Source organism: Mobula birostris, chromosome 3, assembly GCF_030028105.1.
Source record: "Mobula birostris isolate sMobBir1 chromosome 3, sMobBir1.hap1, whole genome shotgun sequence".
NCBI classification, from domain to species: Eukaryota; Metazoa; Chordata; class Chondrichthyes; order Myliobatiformes; family Myliobatidae; genus Mobula; species Mobula birostris.
In genome coordinates this window covers 7,874,870-7,892,063 of record NC_092372.1, presented here as the reverse complement: position 1 = coordinate 7,892,063, position 17,194 = coordinate 7,874,870, and the positions used below count along the sequence as shown (strand labels likewise).

Sequence of the window (17,194 nt, the reverse complement as noted above, 5' to 3'; positions counted from 1 at the left end):
GGGCCGAAGGGCCTGTTTCCGTCATATAGTGTTCCGTGACTATAATAAAACTGGTTTTTGCACTAGTTTCATTTATTTTAAAAATTGTAATAACTTTATATCTTTGCACCGTGCCGCTGCCGCAAAACAACACATTTCACGTTAAGATAGCGACAACAAACCTGATTCGGAGTTCTCGTCCCGAGAGAGAGGGTCGGGAGAAACCCGAACAGTTACCGTCCTCCCCGGTCCCCCGGCGGGCGGACCCGCACTGTCACCGTCCCGGTCCCGGTCCCTCGGCAGGGGGAGTCGCACCGGTTGGGCAGCCTGAGAAGGCGGAAGTGGCCGGTAGATGTCTCACCGCCGCTGCCCGATTTCCGCGGGGAAGCTCTGCCCGCCTGTGCCCAGGTCACCTTTATTTTTCTCCTTTTCCTCCACCTGACTTCTCTGGAGGAAAGCGCACCCACTGTTTCCCCTCCGGCCGACACGGCTCCCTCCCTCCCTCCCTCCGGTCAGGCTGCGGGAGGCACCCGGGACTGGGCGGAAAACTCGGCACCTGGGGAGAGGTCGCTGGGAGGCGGAGACAGGAGACAGGGAGGAGGCGGAGGGAAGGAGGGAGAGAGGGAGAGCAGGAGAGCAGCGTTGAACATGGCGACCGGGAAGCTGCCGCCCTCCCGACGCGCAGTGTAGGCGGCCCCAGCGGAGCGGCGTCTCCCGGTGGCTGGACATCGGCGACATGTCGGTCTCGGAACTTTACAGCAAGGTGAGTGAGTGACTGAGTGAGTCTGGTGTCGCCGCGCCTCTGCCCCTTCAGTTGTAACCATTTCCCGTGTGGCTGCATCTCCGGGAGACCCGCCAGCTTTTCGTCACCTGTCCCCACCCCCCCTACTGACCCGGGACACCTGTTTCTCTCCCCCCTCCCACCCTACCGACCCGGGACACCTGCTTCTCTTCCCCCCCCCCCCACCACCCTACCCAACCGGGACACCTGTTCCCCCGCTCCCCTCCCACCGACCCGGGACACCTGTTCCCCCCTCCCACCCTACCGACCCGGGACACCTGCTCCCCACCCCCCTCCCACCCTACCGACCCGGGACACCTGCTCCCCACCCCCCTCCCACCCTACCGACCCGGGACACCTGCTCCCCACCCCCCCTCCCACCCTACCGACCCGGGACACCTGCTCCCCACCCCCCCTCCCACCCTACCGACCCGGGACACCTGTTTCTCTCCCCCCTCCCACCCTACCGACCCGGGACACCTGTTCCCCACCCCCCCTCCCACCCTACCGACCCGGGACACCTGTTCCCCACCCCCCCTCCCACCCTACCGCCCCGGGACACCTGTTCCCCACCCCCCCTCCCACCCTACCGCCCCGGGACACCTGTTCCCCACCACCCCCGGGACACCTGTTCCCCCCCCCCACCCTACCGACCCGGGACACCTGTTCTCCCTCCCCCCCACCCTACCGACCCGGGACACCTGTTCTCCCTCCCCCCCACCCTACCGACCCGGGACACCTGTTCTCCCTCCCCCCCACCCTACCGACCCGGCACACCTGTTCTCCCTCCCCCCCGCCTTACCAACCCGGGACACCTGTTCTCCCTCTCCATCCCCCCGCCTTACCAACCCGCGACACCTGTTCTCCCTCCCCCCCCCCCGCCTTACCAACCCGGGACACCTGTTCCCCCCTCCCACCCTACCGACCCGGGACACCTGCTCCCCACCCCCCTCCCACCCTACCGACCCGGGACACCTGTTTCTCTCCCCCCTCCCACCCTACCGACCCGGGACACCTGTTTCTCTCCCCCCTCCCACCCTACCGACCCGGGACACCTGTTTCTTTCCCCCCTCCCACCCTACCGACCCGGGACACCTGTGCCCCACCCCCCCTCCCACCCTACCGACCCGGGACACCTGTGCCCCACCCCCCCCTCCCACCCTACCGACCCGGGACACCTGTGCCCCACCCCCCCTCCCACCCTACCGACCCGGGACACCTGTTCCCCACCCCCCTCCCACCCTACCGCCCCGGGACACCTGTTCCCCACCCCCCCCACCCTACCGACCCGGGACACCTGTTCTCCCTCCCCCCCGCCTTACCAACCCGGGACACCTGTTCTCCCTCCCCCCCCCGCCTTACCAACCCGGGACACCTGTTCTCCCTCCCCCCCCCCCGCCTTACCAACCCGGGACACCTGTTCTCCCTCCCCCCCCCGCCTTACCAACCCGGGACACCTGTTCTTCCTCCCCGCACCCCCCGCCTTACCAACCCGGGACCCCTGTTCCCCCCCACCCCTACCAACCCGGGACCCCTGTTCCCCCTACCCTACCCTACCGACCCGGGACCTCTGTCTCCCTCACCCTCTCCCCCCGCCCCCGGACCTCTGTCACCACCCTACTGTCCCGGGACACCCGTTCTCCGTCCCCCCCCCCCCGGGACCCCTGTCACCACCCTACTGTCCCGGGACACCCGTTCTCCGTCCCACCGCCCCCGCCCCCGCCCCCGCCCCCGCCCCGCCTCGCCTCGCCTTGCCTTGCCTTACCGACCCGAGACACCTGTTACCCCGCCCCCCCCTACTCTCCGCGACCCGGGTTCCTACCCCCTCCCCTCGTCTCCGACCCTGGTCGCCTGTTGCCCCACCTCCACCTTCCCCGACCCGGGACACCTGTTCTCCTCCTTCCCCCATCACCTGTTTCCGCTGCCCCCTCTCCCGGCCCTATCTAGTTTAACTGATCTTTTACACTGACGTTTCATCTGTTCTCGCACCTCAACTCTCCCCACCCTCTTTCACCTGTTTCGCCACACGACAGGCGACACCTGTTCTCTCCTCCCCCCCCCCCCCGGGGGCAGCATTAAATGGGGACGGTGCGATGTTACCCCCGCCCCTCTGCAGACGCACCTGGAATGGGATTGGAATTGTTGGTGTTCATATGGTGACAGCGTTTACATGGGTTGATATTTATCAGCCGTTGCCTCTCATTCAAGATAGAAAACACTGAATGACGGTTTAAGGAACGCGGTTGTTTACTGAACTAAACTTTCATTTAGCGCTGGAAAGCGATGATGGTGCAATTCGCCAAAGCAGAAACCTTCCCCGTCACTGCGTGACTGGGCAACGTAGTCTCTACCTGGAGAATGCACATGTTAATTAAACGCCTGTTTTGCTGCCAGTGACTGTAATGTTCTGTAGTTGTTGTAATCGGCAGACTCGCCTTGTGTGCTGTTAAATAAACTGCACACGTTATGCCGTAGACGCAAAACAATCTTGAGGTGTTGGAAATTCAGCCTATCACAAGATCCAAACTTCGGAGGCATTATTTTAAGGTGACTGGAGGAGAGGATAGGATAGGGAGGATGCCAGAGGTAGTGTTTTTTTTTAATACTGGGAGTGACGAGTGCATTGAATGCCCTGGGTGGGGGGGGGGTGGGTGATAAAGGCAGGTACATTAGGGGCACTTAGATAGACACGTGGGTGATAGAAAAATGGAGGGGTATGTGGGAGGGCATAATTAAATTGAGCTTAGAGTGGGTTATATAGGTAGGCACGGCATTGTGGGTGAGAGGTGACATGATAGAGGAGGTGTAGAAGATGAGAAGAGGCATAGATTGAGTGGACAGTCAGAGACTTTTTCCCAGGGTGGAAATTACTTTACAAGGGGGCATCATTTAAAGGTGATTGGAGGAAAGTACAGGGGGGATGTCAGAGGTAAGTATTTTACAGAGTGGTAAGAGTATGGAACGCTCTGCCAGGAGTGGTGGTAGATGCAGATATGTTAGGGACATTATAGAGACTCTGAGATAGACACATGGAGGGCAATGTGGGAAGAAAGGGTTAGGTTGATCATGGGGTAGGTTAAAAGGTCAGCACAACATTGTGGGCTGAATGACCTGAACTGTTCTTTGTTTCTTCTGTGTTTTGGGATGCAAACTAATTGACCTAAGTGATTTAGCCAGTTCAATGAGTAATTTCCCTTTCTAGTCAAAGTCAAAGTAAATTTATTATCAAAGCATGAACGTCACCTTGAGATTCATTTTCTTGCTGGTATTTACCAGAAATTAAAGAACTGCAATAGAATTTATGAAAACTCTATATAAACACAGATGGACAAACAACCAATGTGCAAAAGAATTGTGGAATTAAAAAAAAATACTGAGAACATGAGTTGTAGAGTCCTTGAAAGTGAGCCTTTCGGTTGTGGAATCAGTTCAGAGTTGTGAGTGAAGTTATCCACACTGGTTCAGGAGCCGGATGGTCGGGGGGTGATAACTGTTCGTGAACCTGGTGGTGTGGGACCTGAGACTCCTGTACCTTTTCTCTGATGGCAGCGGTGTGAAGAGAACATGACCACCATGGTAGATGTGCTTAATGGTGGGGAAGGCTTTACCCGTGATGGAGTGGATTGTACCCACTACTTTTTATAGGCTTTTCCATTCAAGGGCATTGATATTTCACCAATGGGGTGGTGGTAGAGGCAGATACATTAAGGATATTTAAGAGATGGTTAGATAGGCACATGGGTGTAAGACAATTCGAGGACTAGATAGGAGGGAGAGGTTAGATTGATCTTGGACTAAGTTGAAAGTTAGTTCAGAAGAAGTATATGTGGAGGTTTTGAGAATTGCCTGAAAAACATTGCTGTGTATCACCAGCACCATCTTGGATTCACTCACCTTAATGGGACTCTTCAACTTGTGTTCATAATTAGACTGTAAGAGATAAGAGCAGAATTAGCCCACCTGGCCCATCGAGTCTGCTCTGCCACTCAATTGTGGCTGATCCTTTTTTCCCCCCTCCTCAGCCCTACTCCCCGGCCTTCTCCCCGTAACCTTTGATGCCATGTCCAATCAAGAAGCTATCAATCTCTGCCTTAAATGTACCCAACAACCTGGCCTCCACAGCTGCATGTGGTAACAAATTCCACAAGTTCACCACCCTCTGGCCAAATAAATTTCTCTGCATCTCTGTATTAAATGGATGCCTCTCTATCCTGAGGCTGTGTCCTCTTGTCCTAGACTCCCCCACCATGGGAAACAACCTTTCCAGATCTACTCTGTCTGGGCCTTTGAACACTCAAAAGGTTTCAATGAGATTCTCTCCTCATCCTTCTAAATTCCATTGAGTACAGGCGTTCCTCGTATGATAACCCTTTCATTTGCGGAATCATCCTTGTGAACCTCCTCTGAAACATCTCCAATGCCAGCACAACCTTTTTTTGATGACCCAAAACTGTTCACAGTACTCAAGGTGAGGCCTCACCAGTGCCTCATAAAGCCTCAGTATCACATCCCTGCTTTTGCATTCTAAACCTCTCGAAATGAATGCAACATTGCATTTGCCTTCTTCACCACCGACTCAGCCTGCAAGTTAACCTTTAAGGTGTTCTGCACAACACTCTCAGATTTCTGGATTTTCTCTCCATTTTGAAAATAGTCTGCACATTTATTTCTTCTACAAAAGTGCATGACCATGTATTTTCCAACATTGTATTTCATTTGCCACTTTCTTGCCCATTCTTCTAATCTAAGTCTTTCTGCATCCTACCTGTTTCCTCAACACTACCTGCCCCTCCATCAATCTTCGTATCATCTGCAAACGTGGCAACAAAGCTAAGAAGCGGTCCCTACACTGATCGCTGTGGAACACCGGTAGTCACTGGTAGCCAACCAGAAAAGGATCTTTTTACTCCCATGCACAGCCTCCTGCCAATCAGTCAGTGCCCTAACCATGCCAGTAACTTTCCTGTAATACCATTGGCTCTTAACTTGGTAAGCAGCCTCATGTGTGGCACCTTCTCAAAGGCCTTCTGAAAGTCCAAATATACAACATCCACTGCATCTCTATTATCTATCCTACTTGTAATCTCCTTAAAAAAATTCCAACAGGTTTGTCAGGCAAGATTTTCCCTGAAGGAAACCATGCTGACTTTGTCCTATCTTGTCCTGCCTCACCAATCACTCCATAACTTCATCCTTAACAATTGACTCCAACATCTTCCCAACTACTGAAGTCAGGCTAACATCTATAATTTTCTTTCTGCTGCCTTCCTCCTTTCTTAAAAGAGTGGAGTGACATTTGCAACTTTCCAGTCCTCTGACATCATTTCAGAGTCCATTGATTTTTTTTGGAAGATCATTGCTATTGCCTCCACAATCTCTACTGCTACTTCTTTCAGAACCCTAGGGTGCGGTTCATCAGGTCTGGGTGACTTGTGTACCCTTAGGTCTTTCAGCTTTTTGAGCACCTTCTCCCTTATAATAGTAACTGCACTCATCTCTTCCCTCACACCCTTCAACATCTGGCACACCTAGTGAATTCCACTAGAAGATTGATGCAAAGTACTAACTTGGTTCATCTGTCATCTCCTTGTCCCCCACTATTATTTCTCCTGCCTTATTTTCTAGCGGTCTTATATCTACTCTCATCTCTTTTTTTTACATACTTGAAAAAGCTCTTACTATCGAATTTGATAGCTTGCTTTCATATTTATCTTTTCCTTCCTAATGATTCTTTTAGTTGCTCTCTGTAGGTTTTTAAAAACTTCCCAATTCTCTATCTTCCCACTAATTTTTGCTTTGTTGTATGCCCTGTCTTTAGTTTTTACATTAGCTTTGACTTCCTTTGTTAACCACGGTTGTACTATTTTGCCATTTGAGTATTTCTTTATTTTTGGAATAAATCTATCCTGCTGATTCCTCATTTTTTCCAGAAACTCATACCATTTTTGCTCTGCTGTCATCCCTGCCAGCATTTCCTTCCAATTTATTTTGATCAACTTCACTTTCATACCACTGTACTTTCCTTTTTCTCCACTGAAATACTGCTATGTCAGATTTTACTTTCTCCCTATCAAATTTCAAGTTGAACTCAATCATATTGTGATCACTGCCTCCTAAAAGTTATTTTACCTTAAGCTCCCTAATCAGCTCTAGTTCATTACTTAACACCCAATCCAGTATAGCTGATCCCCTAATAGGCTCAGTGACGACCTGCTTTAAAAAGCCACCTCGTAGGCATTCAACAAACTCACTCTCTTGGGATCCATTACCAACCTGATTTTTCCAAATCTTCCATGACTATCATAACATTGCCCTTTTGACACGCCTTTTCTATTTTCCGTTGTAATCTGTGGTCCACATCCCAGCTTCTGTTGGGAGGCCTGTGTATAATTTCCATCAGGGTCCTTTTACCCTCGTAGTTTCTTAACTCAACCCACAACGATTCAACATCTTCCAATTGTATGTCACATCGTTCTACTGATTTGATGCCATTCTTCTCCAGTAGAGCCATGCCCACTCACTTTGCTTACCTTCCTATCCCTTCAATACAAAGTGCAACATTGGACATTCAGCTCCCAACTACAACCATCCTTCAGCCACGATTCAGTGATGGTCACAACATCATTCCTGACAATCTGTAAAGGTGCAACAAGATTATCTGGCTGCTCTCCCTTCCCCTCTAAAATGCTGTGGATGCTATCTGAGATATCCCTGACCCTGGCATCAGGGAGGCAACGTACCATCCGTCCACACAATCTCTTGTCTGCTCCTCTAACTACTGAGTCTCTTATCACTATCTCTCCCCTCTTCTCTCTGTTTCCCTTCTGCACCATGGACCCATGCTCAGTGCCAGTAACCCGGTCGGCGTGGCATTCTCCAGGAGGTCATCCCCCCACAACAGTATCCAAAATGGTATACAGTACTTATTACTGAGCCTGGCGCGCTCTGCTCTAACTGCCTATTCACATTTCCATTTCTCCTGACGGTCACCCAGTTACTCGCCTCCTGCAACTTCAGTATGACTACTTCCCTGTGACTCTGATCGATTATCTCCTCACTCTCCCTTCCAAGCTGAAAATCCAGCTACTGCTTCAGATCCCCAACACAGTCTTCAAGGAGCTGCAGTTGGATGCTCTTCATGCAGATGTAGTTATTCATTATTTCTTTCTTTTTTTTATATATTGTAAAGTTTGTCTTTTGCACACAGAGGTTGGGGTTGTTTGTCTGTTTTTGATCCTATTGTGTTTCTTTGTATCTACTGTGCATGTCTGTGAGAAAATGAACCTCAGGATAGTAACACACATCAAAGTTGCTGGTGAACGCAGCAGGCCAGGCAGCATCTCTAGGAAGAGGTACGGTCGACGTTTCGGGCCGAGACCCTTCGTCAGGACTAAGCTAGTAAGAGATTTGAAAGTGGGAGTGAGGGGGGATCTCCCCCTCCCCCTCCCACTTTCAAATCTCTTACTAACTCTTCTTTCAGTTAGTCCTGACGAAGGGTCTCGGCCCGAAACGTTGACCGTACCTCTTCCTAGAGATGCTGCCTGGCCTGCTGCGTTCACCAGCAACTTTGATGTGTGTTGCTTGAATTTCCAGCATCTGCAGAATTCCTCATGCTCAGGATAGTATATTGTGACATGTATATTTGATAAATTTACTTTGAACTTTGGCATTTGTACTTGGGAGGGGAGGATTCTTGAAAAGAAATACAGGTGCACCTGAAAAGTCACACGCGTATGTCACTGGAAATATCCCTGACCTTTCTATTGTCAATCTCTGATATAATGTTAGTATATATAATCATCGAACATGAAGGCAGAGAAATAGGTCCTTTGTGTCAATCTTCACCCGGACCAGAGCCCCTGCATGCCCCTCCCTTCCATCCATATACTGCACCGATCCAAATTTCTCTTAAATGTTGAAGGGTAGCAGACACCAACAGAATCAGCAAACTCATTCGTAAGGCCAGTGATGTTGTAGGGATGGAACTGGACTCTCTGATGGTGGTGTCTGAAAAGAGGATGCTGTCCAAGTTGCATGCCATCTTAGTCAATGTCTCCCATCCACTACATAATGTACTGGGTGGGCACAGGAGTACATTCAGCCAGAGACTCATTCCTCCGAGATGCAACACAGAGCGTCACAGGAAGTCATTCCTGCCTGTGGCCATCAAACTTTACAACTCCTCCTTTGGAGGATCAGACACCCTGAGCCAATAGGCTGGTCCTGGACTTATTTCCTGGCATAATTTACATATTACTATTTAACTATTTATGGTTTTATTACTATTTATTATTTATGGTGTAACTGTAACGAAAACCAATTTCCCCTGGGATCAATAAAGTATGACTATGACTAAATCAAACTCAGATCCACCACTTGTGCTGGCAGCTTGTTCCACACTCTCACCACCCCTTGAGAGAAGAGGTTTCTTCTCATGTTTCGCTTAAACAGTTCACCATTCAGCCTTAACCCATGACCTCTAGTTGCTCCCTTTAGTTCTGCTTTTTATATGAGCAAAGATATATAACAACACACACAAAATGCTGGAGCAACCCAGCAGTTCAGGTAGCATCAGACAACAGTTGATGTTTTGGGCTGAGACCCTTCATCAGGGCTGGAAGGGAAGGGGGAAGATGCCAGAATAAGAAGGTGGGGGATGGGAAGGAGGACGAGCTGGCAGGTGATAGAAATTGGGAGGTTCTGGGTGGAAAAGGTAAAGGGCTGGAGATGAAGGAATCTGATGGAAGAGAAAGGGCATCAGAGGAAGGTGATGGGCAGACAAGGAGAAGAGGAGGGATGAGAGGGGAACCAGAATGGGGAATGGAAAAAGAGAGAAGGGGGAGGAGAAGTTGGAGAAATTGATGTTCAGGTTTGAGGCTACCTAGTCAGAATATGAGGTGTTGGCCCAACACAATCTCTACTGCCATGACGAGAGCACTCTCATTTGGAGAAGCAACACTGCAAATTCATATCCATTGCCCTCCCCACCCACCTTATTCTGACTGCTCCCCCCTTCCTTGCCAGTCCTGATGAAGGGTCTCAGCCTGAAATGTCGACTGTTCGTTCATTTCCATAGATGCTGCCTGGCCTGCTGAGTTCCTCCAGCATTCTGTGTGTGATGCTTTGGATATCTAGCATCTGCAGAATCTCTTGTGTTTAAGAAATATAGTATATCTTTACTATGCAATGCACTCGGTCAGATGACCTCTGACAAGGTATTGAATCAGCTGAGAGTTGACTGCCTTCAACAAAGGATGCTTCATTAGCTGAGTTACAAGAGAATCTGCACGTGTTGGAAATCCTGAACAGCATGCTCAAAATGATGCAGGAACTCAGCAGGTGAGGCAGCATCCACGGAGAAGTATAAACAGTCAATATTTTGAGCCAAGACCCTTCAGGATTGGAGAAGAAAGGTGGTGAGGCCGCTTCTCTTCCCCTCTTCCCTCCCCCCCATGACCTGCTCACCATCTCCCTCAGATACCCTTCCTCCTTTCTCCCATGGTTCAGATTCCTCCTTCAGCACTATTCCTCTTCACCTCTCAGTTTCTCACATCGTCTGTCCTCCCCCAGCCACCCTCCTTTCCCCCTTTACCTGGTCTCACCTACCAGCTTGTACTCCTCCCCGTCCCCGTCCCCTTCCCTCTTTATTCAGGCGTCTGCCCCCTTCCTTTCCAGTCCTGATGAAGGGTCTCGGCCCGAAATGTCGACTGTAATGCTGCCTGACCTGCTGAGCTCCCCCAACATTTTGTGCAATTATTTGTGGCCACTCAAAATAAACACAAACAAAAAACAGAATAGAATCAATGAAAAAAAAACTACACACAAGAAAGACAACGAATTGTGCAAATACAAGAAGAAAAGCAATAGATAAATAATAGAGCAATAATAATAATAATAATAATAGATAAAGAAGCCATAAATAATATCTGGAACATGAGTTGTAGAGTTCTTGAAAGTGAGTCCATAGATTGTGGAACCAGTTCATTGCTGAGGTGAGTGAAATTATCACCTCTGTAGAAGGTTCAAGGGTGCAATTTAATATCAGAGAAATGTATACAATATACATCCTGAAATGCTTTTTCTTTGCAAACATCCACGAAAACAGAGGAGTGCCCCAAAGAATGAACAACAGTTAAATGTTAGAACCCCAAAGTCCCCCCCCCACTCCCCTGTCTCTCACGTGTAAGCGGTAGCGAGCAACAATCCCCCTCCTCCCCACCGGCAAAGAACACGCATTGGCACCACCACCGAGCACTCAAGTGTGAGCAAAGACACAGACTTGCAGTTACCCCAAAGACTTCGCGTTTCACCCAGTATTCGACATTCCCAAAGGGTAGTAACTGTTCCTGAACCTGGTGGTGTGGGTTCTCAGGGTCCGGTATCCCTTTCCCGATGGCAGAGCATGGCCTGGGTGGTGGATGCTACCGTTTTGTGGTGGCGCCTCTCTGTGGATCTGCTCACTGGCAGCCAGGATGTCACACGGCCATAATTGCAGGATTCGAGTTGAAATAACCTTTGCTCTTTTGCTTGTAACCTGATGCACCAAATATGACTGAGAAACAGGCAGAAGGAAAGAACTTGTTCTTTTGAAGACCGATTCTTTGGTTTTTGGCAGATAGCCAGTGTAAGTGGTATCAGGGACAAAGTCTGTCTGTTTTCATAAACTCCTGTTTTGCTTGATTTGTGACTGGTCATCTTGTTTTTGTCAGAATATTCACTTGATTGCTGCTACCTTTATGAACAATCTGCTAAAGTATTTTGGAACTATTATTTTGAAAATAATTATTTTTAATTTTATTTATTTGGCGATCCAGCACAGAATAGGCCCTACCGGCTCAACAAGCTGGACTGCCCAGCGACCCCCGATTTAACTCTGTCTTAATCACGGGACAATTTACAATGATCAACTAACCTACCAGCCTTCGGACTATGGGAGGAAGCCCATGTGCTAACGGGGAGAATGTACAAACTCCTTACAGACACCTGCTGGAAAGTGTAAACCGTCTAGCAGTTTCTTTTTCCTGTTCTGTTATCTCTTAATATGAAACGAGTCTAGTTATTGCCTCCTGGTTGAAACTATTCAGGTTAGAAGGTGAAAACTAATCCCCAGTCACTGTCATATTAAGATTAGTTTTATTAATCACTTGTACACAGAAACATACAGTGAAATGCATCGTGGACATTAAATCAGATCAGTGAAGATCATGCTGGTGGCAGCCCACTAGAGCAGCTATGATTTTGGTGCCAACATAGCATGCCCACAACTCACAAACCCTAACAGGTACGTCTTTGGACTGTGGGAGGAAACCAGAGCATCCGGAGGAAACCCACACAGTCACGGGGAGAATGTCCAAGCTCCTTTGTAGCGGTGGGAATTAAACACTGATTGGTTATCACTAGCGCTGTAAAGCGCAGTGCTAATCGCCAAACTTCCATGTCATCCTCATTCAGAGACGTGCACAGTTATCAGCTGGAAACTATTATAAAACCATACAGGGGTACACCATGGTGTGCCATAGAGGAGTATACTATGACAACAGACATTTGGCCTAACATGTCTGCACCAACCCCTGTTTACACTCATCCTAACCTTTCCCTTTATTCCTCCTCACAGTCCAGAGAATATTTACGAGAATGTTGCCGGGACTCTGGGACCTGAGTTATGGGGGAATGTTCAGACGTTATTCCCTGGAGCGTAGGAGAGTTGGGGGGAGTTTGATAGTGGTGTGCAGAAGTATGAGTGGTATAGATAAGGTAAATACAAGCAGGCTTTTTCCACTGAGATTGGGTGAGAGTACAACTAGAGGTCATAGGTTAAGGCTGAAAGGTGAAATGTTTAAGAGGAACCTGAGGGTTAATTTCTTCACTCAGAGGGAGGTGCAAGTGTGGAATGAGCTGCCAATAGAAGTGGCGGATGTAGGTTTGATTTCAGCATTCAAGAGAAATTTGGGTAGGCACATGATGGGAGAGATATGGATGGTTATGGTCCGGTTTCAGGTCGATTCAAACTAGGCAAGTTAATGGTTTGGCACAAACTAGATGGGATGACTATGGGAGGTCTACGACTATGACCTGTTTCTCTTAGCTGAAGGATAACCGGGAGAAGAATTAGAGGTGAGTTAAGGAAAATAATTCTCTGCGCAAATAGTCAGGAAATAGGCTGTTTGGCTCATCTAGTCCCTGCCAACCAAGGAGCTCATTGAAGCCTATCCCATTTGCCTGCATTTGGCCCATATCCTTCTAAACCAGGGGTTCCCAATCTTTTTTATGCCAAGGACCAGTGCCATTAAGCAAGGGATCTGTGGACCCTAGGCTGGGAAACCCCTGATCTAAAACTTTCATATCCATGTGCCTATGCAACTTGTCTTTGAAGAGTTGGCATTGTACCTGCCTCAACCACTTCCTCTGACAGCTTGTTCCATAAACGGACCCTGCTCTGCGTGCAAACAAATGTTGTCCATATTAAATCTTTTACCGTCTCACCTTAAACCAATACCCACTAGTTCCTGATTCCACAGCTGCAGGGGAGGAAAACTGTGTGCATGCACCCTATCTGTGTTCAATCAAGTTTAAGTGTATTGTCATTCATCCGTACACATGTATACCACCGAATGAGATGATGTTCCTCCAGACCAAGGTGAAGGTGCACAACACAGTACACATAACTCACACACAACATGTAAAGTAATATTACCACAAATAAATTAACAAATAATAAGGTGCATTTATGACAAGTTAAAATGTAAACAGTATAACACTATTGCTGCTTCATACGTGCAGAGACCTGGGTGGTGACAGGCAGTTCAGTAGTCTTGCGGCCTGGGGGATGAAGCTGTTTCCCATCCTAAGTTCTTGTTCTTGTTCTAACGCTATTCACAGATTGTTGGATGGATGGGAGGGATCATTGACAACTCCTCATGAATATCTCAGATGGGTGGAAGGGAGATCCCAATGATCTTCTCAGCAGCTCTTGCAATCCTTTGTAGGGACTTGTGATCGGATGCCTTGCAATTCCTGTACTAGATGGTGATGTAGCTGGTCAAGACACTCTCCATGGAGTCCCTATAAAAATTTGTTAAAATGATGGTGGTGGGGAGTCTCACTCGCCTCAACCTCCTCAGGAAGTGGAGATGCTGCTGTGCTTTCTTGACCAAAGAGATGGTGTCAAAGGACCAGGTGAGATCCTGTGTAGTCATAGACAGAGCAGTAGGTCTAATTGAGAATATCCAGTTGGTTACCTGGCATGTACAGTCGGAGCCTAATCAGACCACAAGTCTAACATGAAGTTCAAAGTAAATTTATTATCAAAGTACCTGTATGTCACCATATACAACCCTGAGATTAATATTCTTATGGGTATTCACAGTAGAAGAAACATAATAGAATAAATGAAAAACAATGTACAACGAAAGACCGACAAACAATCAATGTAGAAAAGGCGTCAAGCTGCAACTATAAAAACAGAAATCAAATAGTAATAGATAAATCAGTAATAAATAATACAAAGAACAAGAGCTTTAAAAAGCAGGTCTCCAGGTTGTGAAATCAGTTCAGTGTTGAGGGTGAGGGAAATTATCTGCATTGGTTCAGGGGCCTGATGGTTGTAGGGTAATAATTGTTTCTGAACCTGGTAGTGTGGGACAAGGCAGGGGGTGGAAATTCTGGAAATACAAAGAAGTTGTGTCAGTATCTTGCAAGAAACATGATGTGTTCCAGTAAATTAAATTGCATATCTTCTCATTCTAAGATGTTGTCATTGTTTATTTTTGGCACATTCTGCTGAATTGTCATGAGTAAAATGACAACAGTTGCTTTACTGATGCTTAGACATTGAATAATGGCAATAAAATTGTGACGGATTTGTTCAAGATCTCTTTCATTGTGACAAAGTTTTGGGTACCATGGTAGCATAGTGGTTAGCATGATGCTATTATAGCTCAGAGTGTCTGAGTTCAGTTCTGATTTCTTCTATAGGGAGTCCGTATGCATGGGTTTCTTCTAGGTCACTGTTCTCCCTAAGCTGTGTGTGTGTGTGTGTGTGTGTGCGCGCACAGTCATGCAGTAACAGAACCACTCCTGCACACAGAGCCTTTGTTGGATTTTAAAAAATATAATGTTAATATAATTTTGAAATCTATGTTAATATAGATTTTTAATATAGATAAATCTATGTTAATACAATGTTGTGGCGACCATGTAACCTACTCTAGAAACTGCCTAGAAATTCCCTACCGCATTGCTCTCTATTTTTCTAAGCTCCATGAACCTAAGCGTCTTTTAAAAGACTCTTTAAAAATTATAAAAAATATAATTGTGAAATAATTAATTGTTAATGAATATAATCCTTAAATTTTCCAAATAAGAAACGTAGCACAGCTTTGAAACATTTTAGAGCTTCAACGTATTTTACATTGTCAGTGTTTCAAATTACAACACTGTTACAATTGTGACAATAGACACAGAACGGAAGTCGGTAGCTCATTGTTAATAAACTGCCGGCCTGCTGAAGGTTGATACTGTCTAGTCAAAATGTTTAACAATTGCCGTTGTGCCTGTCAGTTGTTTTAACTGCCTGACATTGTTTACTTGTGTTGTAAACTGTGGTTTGTGTTTCCTGTTCAGAGTCATGGTTGGTTCTCGCAGCTGTAAAAAAAAAACGGAGGGAACATTTCTCCGAGTGCTCCGGTTTCCTCCTACGGTCCAAAGATGTACTGGTTAGCAGGTCAATTGATCATTGTAAGTGATTAGGTTAGGGTTAAATCGGTGAGTTCCTGTGACAGTGCACCTCAAAGGGCTGGAAGAGTCTATTTCATGCTGTACCTCAATTTCCATCTTGGGTACTAGCCTACAAAGTACCCAGGACATCTCCAGGGAGCGGTGTCTCAGAAAGGCAGCATCCATTATCAAGGACCTCCAGCACCCAGGGCATGCCCTTTTCTCACTGTTACCATCAGGTAGGAGGTACAGAAGCCTGAAGGCACACACTCAGCGATTCAGGAACAGCTTCTTCCCCTCTGCCATCTGATTCCTAAGTGGACATTGAATCTTTGGACACTACCTCACTTTTAAAAAAATTTACAGTATTTCTATTTTTGCATTTTTTTTAATCTATTCAATATACGTAATTGATTTACTCATTTATTTATTATTATTTTTATTTTAGTTTTTATTATTATTTTTTCTCTGCTAGATTATGTATTGCATTGAACTAAGTTTTACAACTTTCACGTGACATGCCGGTGATAATAAACCTGATTCTGAAGTGTGAGCAGAAAGGTGACTGGTTAGAAAATGTGACATTAGTGAGCTTATAGAATTTAGACCGATCGTAAACACTAATTAGCCCAAAACACTAATTAGTCCTGATAGAGGGACTAAACATCGACTTTTTATTCCCCCTCCATTCATGCTAACTGACCTGCTGGGTTCTTCCAGCACTTTGCGTGAGTTGCTCTGGATTTCCAGCATCTGCAGAATCTCTTGGGGTTTAAGCTTGAGGGCTTGGCACTGACTCCTTGCTGTTCCTAGCAGCGCACTCTTCTGGACCAAGATCTTAGATGTTGTTCCGGGGATTTGTTGGAGCCACTCTCCCAGTCCAGGTGTCAGAGCCCCAAGTGCTTCTATCACCACCGGGATTATGCTGGCTTTAACCTTTCTATCTGCTCCTTCAAGCCCTGGTGTTTCTCCAGCCTCTCATGTTCTTTCTTCCTGATGTTGCTGTTGTTTAGGATTGCCATATTTATTACAATTGCCGCCTTCTGTTCCTTGTCCAGTATTACTATGTCTGGTTGGTTGGCCAGTACCTGCTGATCAGTCAGTATTTGGAAATCCCACAGGATCTCAGCTCTGTCATTCTCCACTGCCTTCTCGGGCATTTCCCATTTGGACTTGGGAGTGTCCAATCCATACTCAGTGCAGATGTTCCTGTACACAATTCCTGCAGCTTGGTTCTGCCGTTCAGTGTATGCTGTCCCTCCCTGTATCCTGCACCCTGCTGGATGGTTTCAGCGGATTCCTTGCACAGTCTGCATCTTGGGTCTTGTCTGGTGTGGTAGACCCCTTCTTCCATTGCTCTTGTGCTCAGCGCCTGGTCTTGTGCAGCCATGAGCAGCCCCTCAGCCCTGCCATTTCCAGCCTTTGGTAGGACTTCACAATGTCAGACGCCTCTGCTATCTGGTGATGGGACATCCCATGCAGTGGTTTGTCCGGCCGTGGCCTCTGGTCCTTTGGCTCTGCTTCACCCCCTTACATTTCCATGCCCCCTGCCTGCTGCCTGAGGTATTCTCCTAGCAGGTTGTCCTTGGGGGGCCATCTTCCTGACATACTCATGGATGTTCCACATTTCTTCCAGGACTGTGGTTGACACTTCCAAGTCCCTGTCCTCCTGTACAGTCACTCGATGTTGGACTTCAGATGGAATCCCCCATTCTTGTT

The 17,194-nt window shown here is 47.6% G+C and overlaps 1 protein-coding gene across 1 annotated transcript in view; it reads left to right on the top strand.

The window, feature by feature from the left end:
- The first annotated feature begins 252 nt into the window (after positions 1–252).
- The window catches only part of myo5b (myosin VB), a 281,336-nt gene continuing 264,394 nt past the window's right edge, over positions 253–17,194 (top strand). Inside the window, exon 1 of the mRNA XM_072252190.1 lies at positions 253–742. Within this exon, the coding sequence (XP_072108291.1) occupies positions 716–742 (27 nt within the window). The 5' untranslated portion in view covers positions 253–715. The remainder of the gene's footprint in view (positions 743–17,194) is intronic.